At 39.0% G+C, this 13,442-nt stretch overlaps 1 protein-coding gene and 1 long non-coding RNA gene across 2 annotated transcripts; both read left to right on the forward strand.

Annotated features, from left to right (window-relative positions):
• Positions 1–331: 331 nt before the first annotated feature.
• On the forward strand, positions 332–5,494 carry LOC116256364 (uncharacterized). Its single transcript, XM_031632717.2, has 2 exons — positions 332–1,419; positions 5,117–5,494. Exons 1-2 carry the CDS (start codon positions 869–871, stop codon positions 5,184–5,186), a joined length of 621 nt encoding a protein of 206 aa, XP_031488577.1. The 5' UTR covers positions 332–868; the 3' UTR covers positions 5,187–5,494.
• A 1,000-nt stretch (positions 5,495–6,494) lies between these two features.
• On the forward strand, positions 6,495–10,093 carry LOC116255421 (uncharacterized). Its single transcript, XR_004172857.2, has 2 exons — positions 6,495–7,190; positions 9,808–10,093. It is a non-coding gene; the product is annotated as an uncharacterized LOC116255421 (long non-coding RNA).
• Positions 10,094–13,442: the final 3,349 nt, after the last annotated feature.

Below are 13,442 nucleotides of genomic sequence, written 5' to 3' on the forward strand. Positions count from 1 at the left end.
TCATATTGTCAGTTTGATTATGTGGGTAATATGTTCTTAGGTTTTAAGTTTTCATTCACTGAAAACTTTATATGATGTAACTATGTTGATTAAATTTGCATCAAACTCTTTCATATATTTATTTTTGAATGATATATTTGGTTCAACCATAAGGTAGCTATTTATCAAAGCCAAGTGGTTTAAGTTGAATTAGGTCTAATTAATGCAGGTGGATCAATTGTATAGGATTTGTCAAATTTGGTTACATGCAGAATCCATGTGCCATCTCGGGAGGAAGTTGATGGAATGACACGCCTTGTGATTTCTGCAACTTTTCTCTGTCACTTTATTAGGAGTTAAATTTATAAGAGAGAAGTTGGGTTTCATTTTTCTTGAGCTCCTTGAAGAGCCAAGCCTGGTGGTGGTTTCCGCCGGTTGCTGCTAATGTGGTGGTGGTCCGCCTTGTCCCCTTGCTCTTGCGCCCCACCCTGACTATGGTGACAGCTCGCCTTCCTGTAAATTATGGAATAATTGATTCAGTGGTGGTGTCCTCTTCTTCCCCTTTTTCTTTCTTCACTTCCCCAGTTTTCAAGAAAGACCCAAATTTGGCTCCTTCTTCCCCCACATTCTAGAGAGAGAGAGAGAGAGAGAGCAACATCTGAGAAATTTGATGCTGCTAGCAGTGGCAGGAAGTGGGAATCCTTTGTTTCTTTCTCATCTTAGATAGAGGGAAAGAGAGAGTACCAACATCAAATGTGAGAATTGATGCTGTCTGAGATGCTGTGTGCAGTAGATAGGGCGTTCGTATCGTCTGCGACTTTACCATTTTAGAGAGAGAGAGAGAGAGAGAGAGAGAGAGAGATCCCCAACATCAGATGCGAGAAGTGTGATGCTTTTAGCAGTGGAAGGCGGGTTCATCTCCTCGTCGGCCTCTGGCTATTCCAAGGGTCTCGCCTTCCTGCTCTTCGGGATCGGCGGGGAGAGAGATGAGAGATCCATGAGGGTGTCTCCCTGGAGCCACCACTATCAGCTGGTACACAAGGACATCAAACCCGAACCCTCGCTGGCTCCGCGCAAGAACGGCGCCAGGACCCACCGGGGTTGCGCCTCATTCCTCTGCTTCCGCCGCCCCTCAACGGGCATCGATGGTGCTTCGCCTCTCAAGGTCGAGCCCGTTGCTCAGCAGGACGGCCCGTCCGTCTCCCCATCTGGAGGGAACTCCGGCGAAGTCCCCAACGGGATCGGCGGCCCACAGGGCGTGAAGGTCTTTCTCAAGAGCAGTCTGAAGAAGCCATTGGAGGATGGTGATGGCGGCGCTTCTAAGGAGGAGAGGGAGGTGGAGAATGAGAGTTCAGTAGTGGGTACCGCTGTGAAGAGGAAAGTTCAGTGGACAGACGGTTGCGGCCGGGAGCTCACTGAGATCCGGGAATTCGAACCAAGGTGCCGTTCATCTTTCTACCCGGTTGTTTGTTTTCCTTCTCAGTCAGGTTTACTGCTACTGCCTCTCTTTCTCACCGATCTCATTTAGGCGTAAAATGTTTACCTTCTACTTCTTTTTCCTGCTGGGTTTTGCTACAAAAATGGGCTTTTCAAATGGACGGATAGTTTAAAAGGCATGTGATTGGCTTCGAACGCTACAGACATTGCGTATGACTTTATTAATGCGACACAAGAAAAATAGTTGGTTTTGTTAATGGTTTTTTTCATTTTTGCTAGATCGAAGTACTGGTTTTCTGTTGAGTACTCCGTCAGGGTATCATGTTCTTTGTTTTCTTCCAGAGACCATGAGGTTGGATACAGGAGAGGGAATTGCTTTCCTGTTTCCGATGTTTTGCACCTAATTTTGAAAAGATTTTCCTCGCTATCTGTATGTCACCAATAAAATGATAATTCAAAATTTCCAATTACCTTTCTTTTGAGATGAGAAAATCTGATACCTAGAATTAAGGTCGAGAAGTGTCATCAGTCTGGTGAAAGACCAAAAAAATTTCGAAGCGTCTAGCTGCATTTAGAACATGGATGAGCTGCCATGTGGAGTGGAGGTTAATATCACACCTTAGTTTGAATAGAAAATTTTCTGTATTATTTCCTCTCTTTCTTTTGTCATGAGCCATTCGCGGCAGAAGTTCGACCCCATGATCTTCATCTCTTTCGTATCTAGTTCAGGAGATTCTTTTCTTCATAAATTGTCAAAGATACATGGGATTTTCCAATATTTAAATAAGTGGCAGGGGCAAGAATCATGACTAGATTAAGAAAGAGAAAAAGCAAAGCGAGGGAAAGGCTGAATTGTTTTATTTGTTATACTTTATGCTATATCTCATCCATAGTAATTCGTTTCCCATCTACAAGCAGAAAAAGCGATCTTGATTTCTTATGAGTACGGAAACTGTACAATAAGGTGCATTAGCAGCAACTTGTCGGATGGAATACAGTGGTTGTGAATTGCAAGTTGATATGAGCCCCTTCCTACTTTTTTCCTATACGAACTTTTGAGCAGTTTGTGACCATATTAGAATAGGATAATAAAAGGAAATAATTGCAACTTCGGAAGCACACTCATGACATATTTAATTCATGCATTCTTTGGAACCAGTTCTTCCTCTATACAATGAGGAGAAGAACTGGTACGAGCTCAGTTTGCCTTGACTCTTCAGTAAAAGCCATCTTGTTTACTCTTGCCAAAAAATACCATCTGTAAAGCTAAGTACTTTGTCGATGTAGAGGCCTCGTTACCTTGGTAAATTGCAGTCGAGTTGCTTTTTTTTTTTGGTTTTCTGGAATTTGAAACATTTATGCATTGTTTTTTACTCTAAGTGGTTTTTGAGCGTATCATATATGTCAAGGTTGGATATCTTCACAACTGAATTATATATTGACCTTTCATCATGTCATTATGTTATTGCTCTTACTTTTTGAAAGCAATAGCTGCATTGGTTTTGATAGTACAAATGACAGAGTTGTCATGGAAACAACTCATACGCAATGTACGTCAAAGTACCCACATTGGTTTTTTAGTTCTTTTGAAACTTGTGGAATCTGTTTTTCTTGGTTAACAAGCACGGTCATGAACAGGGTAACTCTTCTTTCTGTGGCAAAGTAAAAGAAAAATTTGCAAAAGAAGGTATAGATCGTAGGAGCTGTCCTTACAGCAGTTAGTTGCTTCATGAATTTATGAAATTAAAAACAAAAAAGAAAAAAAAAGGATGCGAAAGGTCAACAGAATTACCTGACCCAAGTATTTTCACCAACAAAAGCCTAACAACCCCAGAAGTTTTTCCACTTAAAACAGCAAGAAAAGCTATTTTACTGTTACATGTACTGATCATCGTCACAAATGTAGGCAACATTCTTCTACTGAATGGAGAGAATTAGGAATAGAGATGTTTATAATAAATTTTATTGTTTGTTACTTAACATTTAAACATCATAACAGTGTTTCCCCTTTCCATATTTCAATCCCTTTTTCCACCCTTTCAATTGTCATATGTTCTTTTTATTCCTTTTTTTCCTAACCTTTTCCGCTTATGTTTTCGCAAGCAAAATAAATACTAATAACATTCTTAATGCTGATCTTTCTCCCAGTCTTTGTAGAGTTGACAGAGAAGCTTATAATATCAAAGTTTCTCCTTGACAAGGTATAATGAACTTTTAAATATATGATGATGGCATCTTACACAAATGGTAATGCAACATCCTAATGGCAGAGGCTAGGATAACTGCACCCATAAAAATTGATATAAGCTACTCGTAAACATGACGTTACAAAGCCAGTATTGGCTTTTTTAAAAGGTTTATTTCAAAATATGGAAATCTTCAATATGGAACCTTGATTTTTCTCCTGTAAATTTCATTTTCAAAAGTATAGTTTCCTTTTCCCTTTGTTCTTCTGAGAATGACCATTGCTTTTCAATGTGCTGCTTATGCACTTGTCAAAATTACTGCTTGACCAATATTTCGTGAAAACTTACAAGCTGAATTTGATGTGAAAGCGAACCAAGTCAACTCCATTTCCTATGTGCTGGACAATGAATAGAGAGGACAAAGGATTAAATACAAAGGACTTAAATAGCATGTATGAAATTTGATCAGCTAATTGGTGGCTGGGACAAAAATCAAATTAAACTATTGAGGTCATCAGGTACTTACTGGAATGACCATTCTTGTTCCATAGGTGTTCACATAATGTTTCAGCTCATCAAAATTGTCAAAAAGCAAAGTCAGTAAAAGGAGGTGGACACTAAGGACTGACTGGGCAAGGTGGAATCCACCTTTAGTCAACATGTAATGGATTTTACGATGCTCAAATTATAAATCAATGCTCCAGTAATTATGCAATGTAGCTTCACGTACTTTAATGCTTTTTTTTACATATAGAATCAACATGTGTCGAAAACATAATAAAAATTTAGGTGTGCCTTTATGATCAATAACGGAATTTGCAATGCTTACCCAGCAAGAAGGTCGACAAATCTCCATCTTCTACAAATTTTGAAGATAAAATGTGAAGCACGTTTACCTCATGCTTGCACTGTTGGGCTGAAAGTTGCTGCCTTTTCCCACATTTCGTGTGCCGTTTGATGCCTTTTCTCTCTTTATGAATCTCTGATGCACTTAACCTTGCTATGATTTCCTTCTCTATGTGAAACTTTTCTGGGCGTAAGTTACCGCTTCTGTTGCAAGTGGTGTACTATATGTGTTTCTAGTCTTAGCATGTCACCATTTCTCAGTTACACTCTCCAAGTATCTGTAATGATTGTAGTTATATGTGTTAGCAAATTTGTCCCCAGTTCAAGTGATAGATCCCTGAAGGTTGACCAGCAAGGAATATTTTGGCAAGGAATGCTGAGGTATGCAGATGGTCAGCCCGACTAGTCTTCATTCGCAATAAGTGGATGTTAGATTGGTTGCTCTCTTCCAATTCCGAGAACTACATCTGTAACTTTCATTTTCACCAAGAGAATGCATGCAAATTGTTCACGAAACAGATGTTATTTTACTTTCATGGCATGTTATCTTCCTTCTTGTAGAAAATCCAATGAACTGTAGACTGTATTGGCAACTTTCAGAATAATATGACAGCAAAATTTCCATGTGATTTTGCATCTGACAGTGGGCTTCATTCTTGAAATTCCAGTGAAGCAGGGGAATCAGGGGATGAAGGAGATGATGAAAACGGCCGAAGTTGCAGTTGTATCATACAGTGAATCCGTCTGAGCTAAAGCTTGGAGTTTTAAGTCAAACCACCATCACTTTCTCTGGTACCGCGATAGATGACCGTTCGAATTCACAAACCAAATCACGTTGATATTTTTGTCACGGCAATCCATCAGATTGACATGGGTAATATCTGGTTGATGGTGCCTTAACAACGTGACTTTTTGGAATGGGAGAGAGAAGGGTGGGTACGTATTTGTACAAGTGTATTTCATCTATTGTCCATTAGTATATTGTCTGATTTCAGTTCTGGATATATCAGTGTGTTCCTCCTTTATTATATCTGTCATTCTCTCTCTCTCTTTCTATACACAGACACAGATGCATGTATGTAGAAAGAAATGTGGTGCTGCAGAACCATGGTAACTTGCTGTGGTAACTGTAAATCCTATTATGTTTCCCTTTTAAGCGTCAGATTTTCCTGAGGTTTACAATGCAAAGAAAGTTTCATGGACACGGGAACTTTATATCAAGCGAGTACCAAGCGAGACAGAATTTTACTACTTTATGCTTTACCACAAAAAAAAAAACCAATTTTTTAGTGCAATTCGTGGTTTGAGGTAGCATGTTCTTGAAGCCTGTTCCTCAAACTAATGAACGAGAAAGCTGATTAGCCACTTTGAAGTGGCTTTCTGCCAATAGTATATTATGGTGCAGGTGATGTTTTCCCAAAAAAATTTCATGTAACTCGCTAAAGTCACTTTTATATCTTTCTCACATTCTCAGCTGTACATTTTTAGTATTTTTAGGTGGGTGAGATAAACTTACTACTTAGCAGCTTTCACTCAATACCTTGTCTTTCTAAGGTGCAGAGTATACTTTAGGGTTCTAACGATGCTTTAGCTATGTTATACTTTTAACTTTTGCATCAAAGAGGTTGAGCATCCTACGAGCCCTTACTTCAAATCTTTGCACCAACCCTTTAAAAAATTCGAAAGAACCTCCTTAAAAAAGTTCAAAATATGCTCTAATGCTAGTTAATGACCAGCTTTTTCATGAGATTTCTTAAGAGAAAGATTAGCTTCTTCATGAGAGTTTGGCAATCTTGTCAGCTAACACTGGTTATGGGAATAAAGGAATAATGGTCAAGCTTAATGAATCGTCAAAAAAGGAAGGTCAAAATTGGATGTGCTGACAACAAATTGAACTTGATTACCTGAATCGACCTCATGGTAGACTGGGAATTGGGTCTCAACTGGATCCGATACTAAAGTTTCACAATGTTACCTGGCTATGGCTGCTAATGCACAAGTTCCGGTCTTCTTTTTCCTAGCTACCAAATCTGATCCCAAACAGGTTTTTGTTCGCATGTAAGTAGCAAACCCGGATCCAGTCCATTTGTAATACGAATATAAACCTGAACTTCTTAATCGAATCTCTCAAATCTCATTTTCCCTGATACCAGCCAGATTTGGTAAACGTCAAACCCGACCCGTTCTCAGCCCCGCGTAGGCTTGCCGCCTCGGGATCCGACCTTCGTTGTGGTGGAAAAATAAAAAATCAACCGTCCGATTAACGCCACGCGTCCTAGATCAACGTCTCGGATGGGAGGCCGGCCGACCGCGGACCCCCGGTGGAGTCTAGTAGCCGTCACGCCGGTCAACGAGCCGCTTTCGCTTTGACTGCTGACTCTCCCTCTAGAACAGGGTGTTGTATTTTCCACGCTACGCTCCTTCCTGGAAGCCGCCGGCTTCTAAGCAACGGCTCGGCTGCTTCCCGTTTCTGGTAATCCATCAATGGCCCCCTGCTTATAAACTCCAACTCCTTCGTCGTTCCCCATTTCATTCACGTCCTCTGGTTCTCTTCGTTTTCGCTTCTCCGTTATTTTGGTGCTTATTTGAAGATTTTTCTCTTAGATTTTCGGCGGTTGAGGAGAATGGATCTGTTGAGATTGAGGGCTCTCCTTCTTCCCCTCACCGTCTTGCTCTTGGCCATCGTGGGGGTTGGCCGTGGCCAGTCTCTTGCCCCAGCACCTGCTCCTGCAACCAACGATGGTATCTCCTCTCCTCCCCTTCTGTTTTTCTTTGTTTTTTTTTTTTTCTTTCTGGTTTGGGCAAGCGAGCATGCATTTATTAATATATGGAGGCATCCCTGGTTTGCAACCTCTTGTTTGGGTTTGCATAGGTTGGTTTGGTTGGTAAGGATGCACTTGAAAATCTTAACATGTGAAATATTTTAGGAAAATTTACGTTTTTTTATAGAAATCTTTATAACATAGCGATGCGTGTCTCATGCATTATTAGAAGAATTACTCGATCCATTATTATAGTTACAGAGGTGCTTGTTGTGTGGGTGCACTGCACATGCTTCCCCTGGTTCACCATCATGTTTGGATTTGTGTATATAAATGATGGTCCACCGTCATGTTAGATCTGTGATCTGTCGAAGGATAGCGGCCGGTAGATGGAGACGATAGAGAATATGGAAATTGAAACTTAACCCCATTAATTGCCAAATTGGTCCATTTTCAAGGTAATGCTTAGTTTATGACAACCAGAGATCTTGTTAGTAGCTTGCAGCCGCTTTAGTACTCCTCTTGTAGATTGATCTTCTGTTTAATTTTTTCTCTAAGTTTGGTTTACCTGTTCATGATTCATTTTAATTTGTTTTTACATAGTCTACCACACGGTGCTTTTTCCTTCTAATTTTGCGTGGTCGACTGCATTCCAAATCCACAGAATTCAAGAGGCGTTCGGGTGCTAGAAATTTCCGGATTTTTTTTTGTCATTCTTATAACTATACATATTTTAAAAAGTGTTAAAGTAATTCTGAAATCTTTTGTGTATTGGTGATATGCAAATTATGCCATCTAAAGATTGCTTTCTTCTAAATCTTGAATCCGAAAACATAAGAATCTCATGATTTAAGGCATTGATAAAGCCTAATGGGGTGTAGTTTTCAACATTTTCTAGAGAATTGCTAGTCAAAGTAATTGTCAAACTTGGAAAGCCAATTAAGTCAACTTTTCATACATGTAATATTCTCAAAAAGATCAAGCCTCTCACAGCAGTAAAACTCGGGTATTGAACCTAAGGGGTCAGCATAAGTAGGTAGGGCCTGGGTCAATAGGCGGCTGGTCTGCAGTTTGAGCTTGATGGAGCCTCTTGTGAGGCAGAGTTCTGCCGTTGTTGGTTGGTAAAAGCTTTAGTTTCTTGAACTTTCACCTTGGAGCTTTACACTGTTAGGGGGGTGATCTTGCATAATGTTTGATCTCAAAAAATGCCTCAGTGGAGTGGAACAATACGCGGTGTTCTGTTTTATGCATCCCATGTCAACAGACTCAAAAACATGCCGAGGAATACAGAAAAGGCACTCTTGAGAAGCAAAAACTAGTCATTAGAGGCGTGAATGGTTTCCCTTGTATGCAACTCTGCGTGCACCTGCTAGCTCCAGGGAGAATGCCCCTGCACATGAACATACTCTTATGTGAGGAAATCTTAGCTGAAGTTTTACACTTCTGGGGAGGTGCCTTAGTTATGAAAGGTTAACGCCCTGATTGGGGTAGTGGGAAGGGTCGTGTTTGGTGCAAGCTGAAGCATGTTGTGCCTTTCGCCTTGGGAATGTATACTGAAAGGGTTTACTGCTGCTCTTCAGAAGGTGCAGGATTGGGTTGTCTTTCAACTTGGTTGCAGCTTTGGAATAAACCACCACTGTCAGGTCTATCATCCCAATAGTAGTTCCTTTGTGATCTAAAAAGTTTAAGAGGCATTCGTTCTCCAGTCTTCTTGAATTCAAAGGCAGAGACTAAGGGAGGGGACCCCATTCCTTGACCAGCATCTTATCTCAAATTCTTCATGTTAGCTTGGAAAAAAAGATGTGCCATTTATATTAATCGATAAAACATATAGCATTTATAATACCAAATTGGCAGATTGAATATGTGATATGTTAAAAATGCATTTAGGCACATTGCATGGGATGCAGTGTACGTTTGGAAATTTAATTGCAACTGAACATGATCGAATTTAAGGACTTGAGACACCTTATAATGTTGCACATGTGGCGTCACACTTACGATCATGAAGCATTTCATCTTGCACCTGGTTTGGCTTCATCAGATATGTATACCCTTTTCACTATGAGGCTTCACAAGGGCATAGCAGTAGTGCAGCCATGTTCAGAATGGCAAGTATATGCCTTTATTCACGAACTGAAAGAAACAACTAGCCAAGCCTCAGATAAGCATTTGCCACCCCAAATCGCGCGCTGTGCAGCGTGCACCTTCCTCCCATAGCTTTCAAGTCTTATCTTGAAGTTACTCCTTCACCAAGAACATAAACCAAATCTTTGTCCGGTTTTTTAACCCAGCTCTGTTATTCCTCATCTTCGTCTGGCACATGAGTTGCCGAGAAGGATCACCATCAATGAAGTCCAGTCTGAGACTTGAAGGAAACCTCTTGCCACATACTTGTCTCCACCATGGCTTAGATTTCTGGCTCTAGTCTCTACACGGTGTTGAGGAAGAAATTGCCAAAATAAGAATACAGAAAAAGGGGAAGGAAAACTTTTTAACATACAAATTTTGCCCTTGATTTGTTTCTTCTTTTTCTTTTTCCTCTCAATTGATTGATATGCTTCATTAATTTTTTTGTATTTTTGTGGCTATTGCAGGTCACGCGATTGATCAAGGGATAGCCTACGTTCTTTTGTTTGTCGCGCTTCTCCTCACATACCTTTTGCATTGATACATCCATGGAGTCATTCATGCAATTTTTTATTTATCATATGTAATTCTTATTGTTTCCAGATTATAGATGGATTTGCCTCTAAATTGTTTGTTGTGACTATATTCTTTTAGAGAATTAATTGATTATCATGCATCTATTGCAGTTTCGTGTAAACCGGTGAGGGGTTGAAAATCCTCCTCCTGAAATCAATGAAAAGTGTTGGTGCTCAACGTGGTCCTGCGTTCAAATGAATTGGCAAGACTTTGTCAAATGAAAGTTGGTTAAGACAATCAATTCTTTCATCGAGAAAGGAACACGGCAGCTTTATGTTTGTTTCATTTAGAATTGGAACGCATTAACTTCATACCAGATCTCGAAAGCGAACCATTTCCTAATTAGATTGTGGAATGAAATGAAATAGAAAACCCACTATCAAGACTCCGATATACACATAAATGCGAGTTTTGGATCACTTGGAAAGTGGGGATATGGCAACACATGTTTGTTATTTAGAAAACAATTATTGATAAGAAGTCATCTCGTTACTGTTTCATAAATTTGCTTCAAAGATTAGGACATGTTATATCATATTGAAAATTTGCATCAAAGTTTTAGGGGCAACACAATGACGACCCACTTATCCTATAAGGAAAAAAATAAAACATAATGGTGCATAATTTCTTAAGATGCATAATTTCTTAAGGGGCATGTCGATGACACCTCAAAAGCAAATTTTAAAGCTAAAAAGTGGTTTTGCTTCCAAAACGCTGTTTCAAGTGAGCTTTGCCAAAACCAGTTTTTAGCAAAACCTTTTTTTTTAAAAAAAAAGAGTAAAATAACCGGGCATCGTACCAAGTTATTCCTCAAATATATATATATATATATATATATATATATATATATATATATATATATATATATATATATATATATATATATATATATATATATATATATATATATATATATGTCATATTACTCAAACACACAAACAAGTTCTCAAATACTGATTAAAAAAACAATTTTTTTTAAAAACTAGTTTTCATAAAACCATTTTCTAAATTTATCCTCTAAATGCTAGAACCTTTCAGGCTATGGTTGTTTACCTTGGATTTGAAATGGAAAGTGATCTAACATTACGCTTAAGGATATGAGATCTACTGTTTGTTTAAATTTAAATAGTGGGTCTCCAAACTGTGATTTTAGATTAGCCTTATGTCTAATATATGAGGCTATCAAACATACCTTTTTTAGTGGATCTATTTAACAAAATGGTCATAAGAAAATATTTCCATTAGCCCTTTGTTAAGATATGGATACAAGTATTACGAACCTTTTCCAACAACGGGAATACATTTTGGTGATATAATAATAAAAAAAAACAATTAACTTTGGTATTCCTTTATTTAAGCGCATTGTTTTGGTTGCCACCTGTCATAATTATAGTGTTTACTGTCACAAGTAAAATGTCATAATAAACAGTGAACTTCAGAAAATTTTGTTGTTATCTCTGTCCCGAGATACTTAGTCAAATTAGGAATGAATTATATTAACTAAGATATGAATGCTTTCTAAACATCTTATACGTCCTACAGCCTTCGGTAAGATAGGAAGATTCTCTGGACTTCAAACGTCCTGTATCCCATTGTTAAAGATAAAAAGAAAGAAGACAATTGGTGTTCAGAACAGTCTGGTACCACACCAACTTGCATTTATAGCTGAAAAATAATTGGAGAAGGAAAACACGGCGCTTTCCGCAAGCTGGAATGCCCTCGGTCAAAGGGTTTTATCAACAGAAGGTCTCCCAATGAGCTCTCTCTTTTCAAAGGCTGAAAAAAATGATGAAAGCAGGAAAAGAAGATGGGGCCCTGATTACAAGGATATGATCAAGCTCGTTTCTGGATTTTTCATTGTTGGGGTTTTGAATTTAATCGCATGTTTTCACGGGCAAGAGGAAGTTGTCATAGTTGAGACTTTGTTGGCATCAAGAAATATGGATTCATGAGGTTTAGATTCTTGTTTTTTCTCTTCTGCACATAAATGAGAGGGAAGGCTTTCCTGGGGAAGAGTTTTCCGATTTTATCAGTTCATTTGAGTTCTCTGATATCTAGAATTACCTATTCTGCTGGTTTTCTGCATTGTGACCAGGGGACAAGATTGATGCAAGAAGAAACGATATCTGAAACGGAAGAGCCGCAGAGGAGAAGTTTAGCATTCGAAAATATTACATTTGCAGAGTCGTAGCATTGATCTCGTGTCTTCTCCGTGTACGAGCTTCTGTTTATTTGAAGCTCAGATGCCACCAACAACACCAATCGATAACAACTATAAGAACAACTTAGATTCAAACATCGATTCAGGAGAACGAGAGAGAATAGACACATGGGATCAATTGGACTATAATAGAAAACATCCTGTTCTTTGTACAAATTTGGTGATTGGAGACGACAATCAAGGGGGAAAGCAAAAACCACAAGCTTCAATTCAAACCAGAGAAATCTCTTGGGGGGCCGGCAAACCTTGCGGAAAACGAGCGGCTAAGATTGTCAGGCTCGAATGACGCAGATCCGTGATCAAAATTCTGGGCATAGGTGTAGGGATCATAGGCACCGGATACATGGTTGGAGTGATTGAAAATCCTGCACCTCTCCTTCTTGATCTTCCTCCACAGGACTCTCCATGCCATTATCCTAGAGGATGACGATAGCGACATCGACAGACCGGATGGAAAATGCATGCAGTCGCAGTAAACATCAGTCTGGCTGCCAAGCCGTATAATTTTCCGGTCGTACTGCTCGCTTCTCCGGCCACTTTGGCTCCAGTTCTCGATTCTGGCGCCGGAATATTTCTGCTTGTCTAGAACAGAAGGCCAATCCATAGCAGCCACAGAGAGAGTTTTGGTTGAGGACTTCTGCCGTATATATGGAGGCGGAGACAGGACCATGGAAGGGAAGTGCATTTAATACCATTATGGGGACTTTAGGCCTTTCCATCACCTACTTTTCTACTGAGAGTTACATATATGTCCTAGAGTTTATCTGATGATTTATAAGGAAGTAATATGGTCTTATAAAAATTAGTTTTTCTTGTGAAAATTTTGAAAAATACAATTTGGTAGTAACGATGGAGGTCTGCATGACAATGTTCAGCTGCTGATGGAAATAAAACAAGCACAAATGATACTGTAAGGAAAATGACGATTTCTAATTCCATAATTTGAATGGCTATAAAGTTTCATATCGGGTAAAAAAGAAAGCATCCAATGTTAAAATGCTATAAATTAACTTTTTTATAATTTTCACACTTATACATGTTTAATATATTATACTGTACAACCAGAGAACCAGAGAACCGGAGCTTCCACCCTTCTTCCATCTTCTTAATTTGGGACATAATTTTGGTGCCTTGAGATGATGTTTCTATTATCATTCAACTTGCATATTAATGTTCATCTTTTGCAACACATAAAATTAACAATTGAAGAGCTCGAAATGGAGATTGGCTGCCAATCAGCTCTTGCTCCATTCGTTGTAAGGATATGTTTAATATATTATCCATAAATGTAATTTGCATTACTAT

This window comes from Nymphaea colorata, chromosome 6, assembly GCF_008831285.2.
Source record: "Nymphaea colorata isolate Beijing-Zhang1983 chromosome 6, ASM883128v2, whole genome shotgun sequence".
NCBI classification, from domain to species: domain Eukaryota; kingdom Viridiplantae; phylum Streptophyta; class Magnoliopsida; order Nymphaeales; family Nymphaeaceae; genus Nymphaea; species Nymphaea colorata.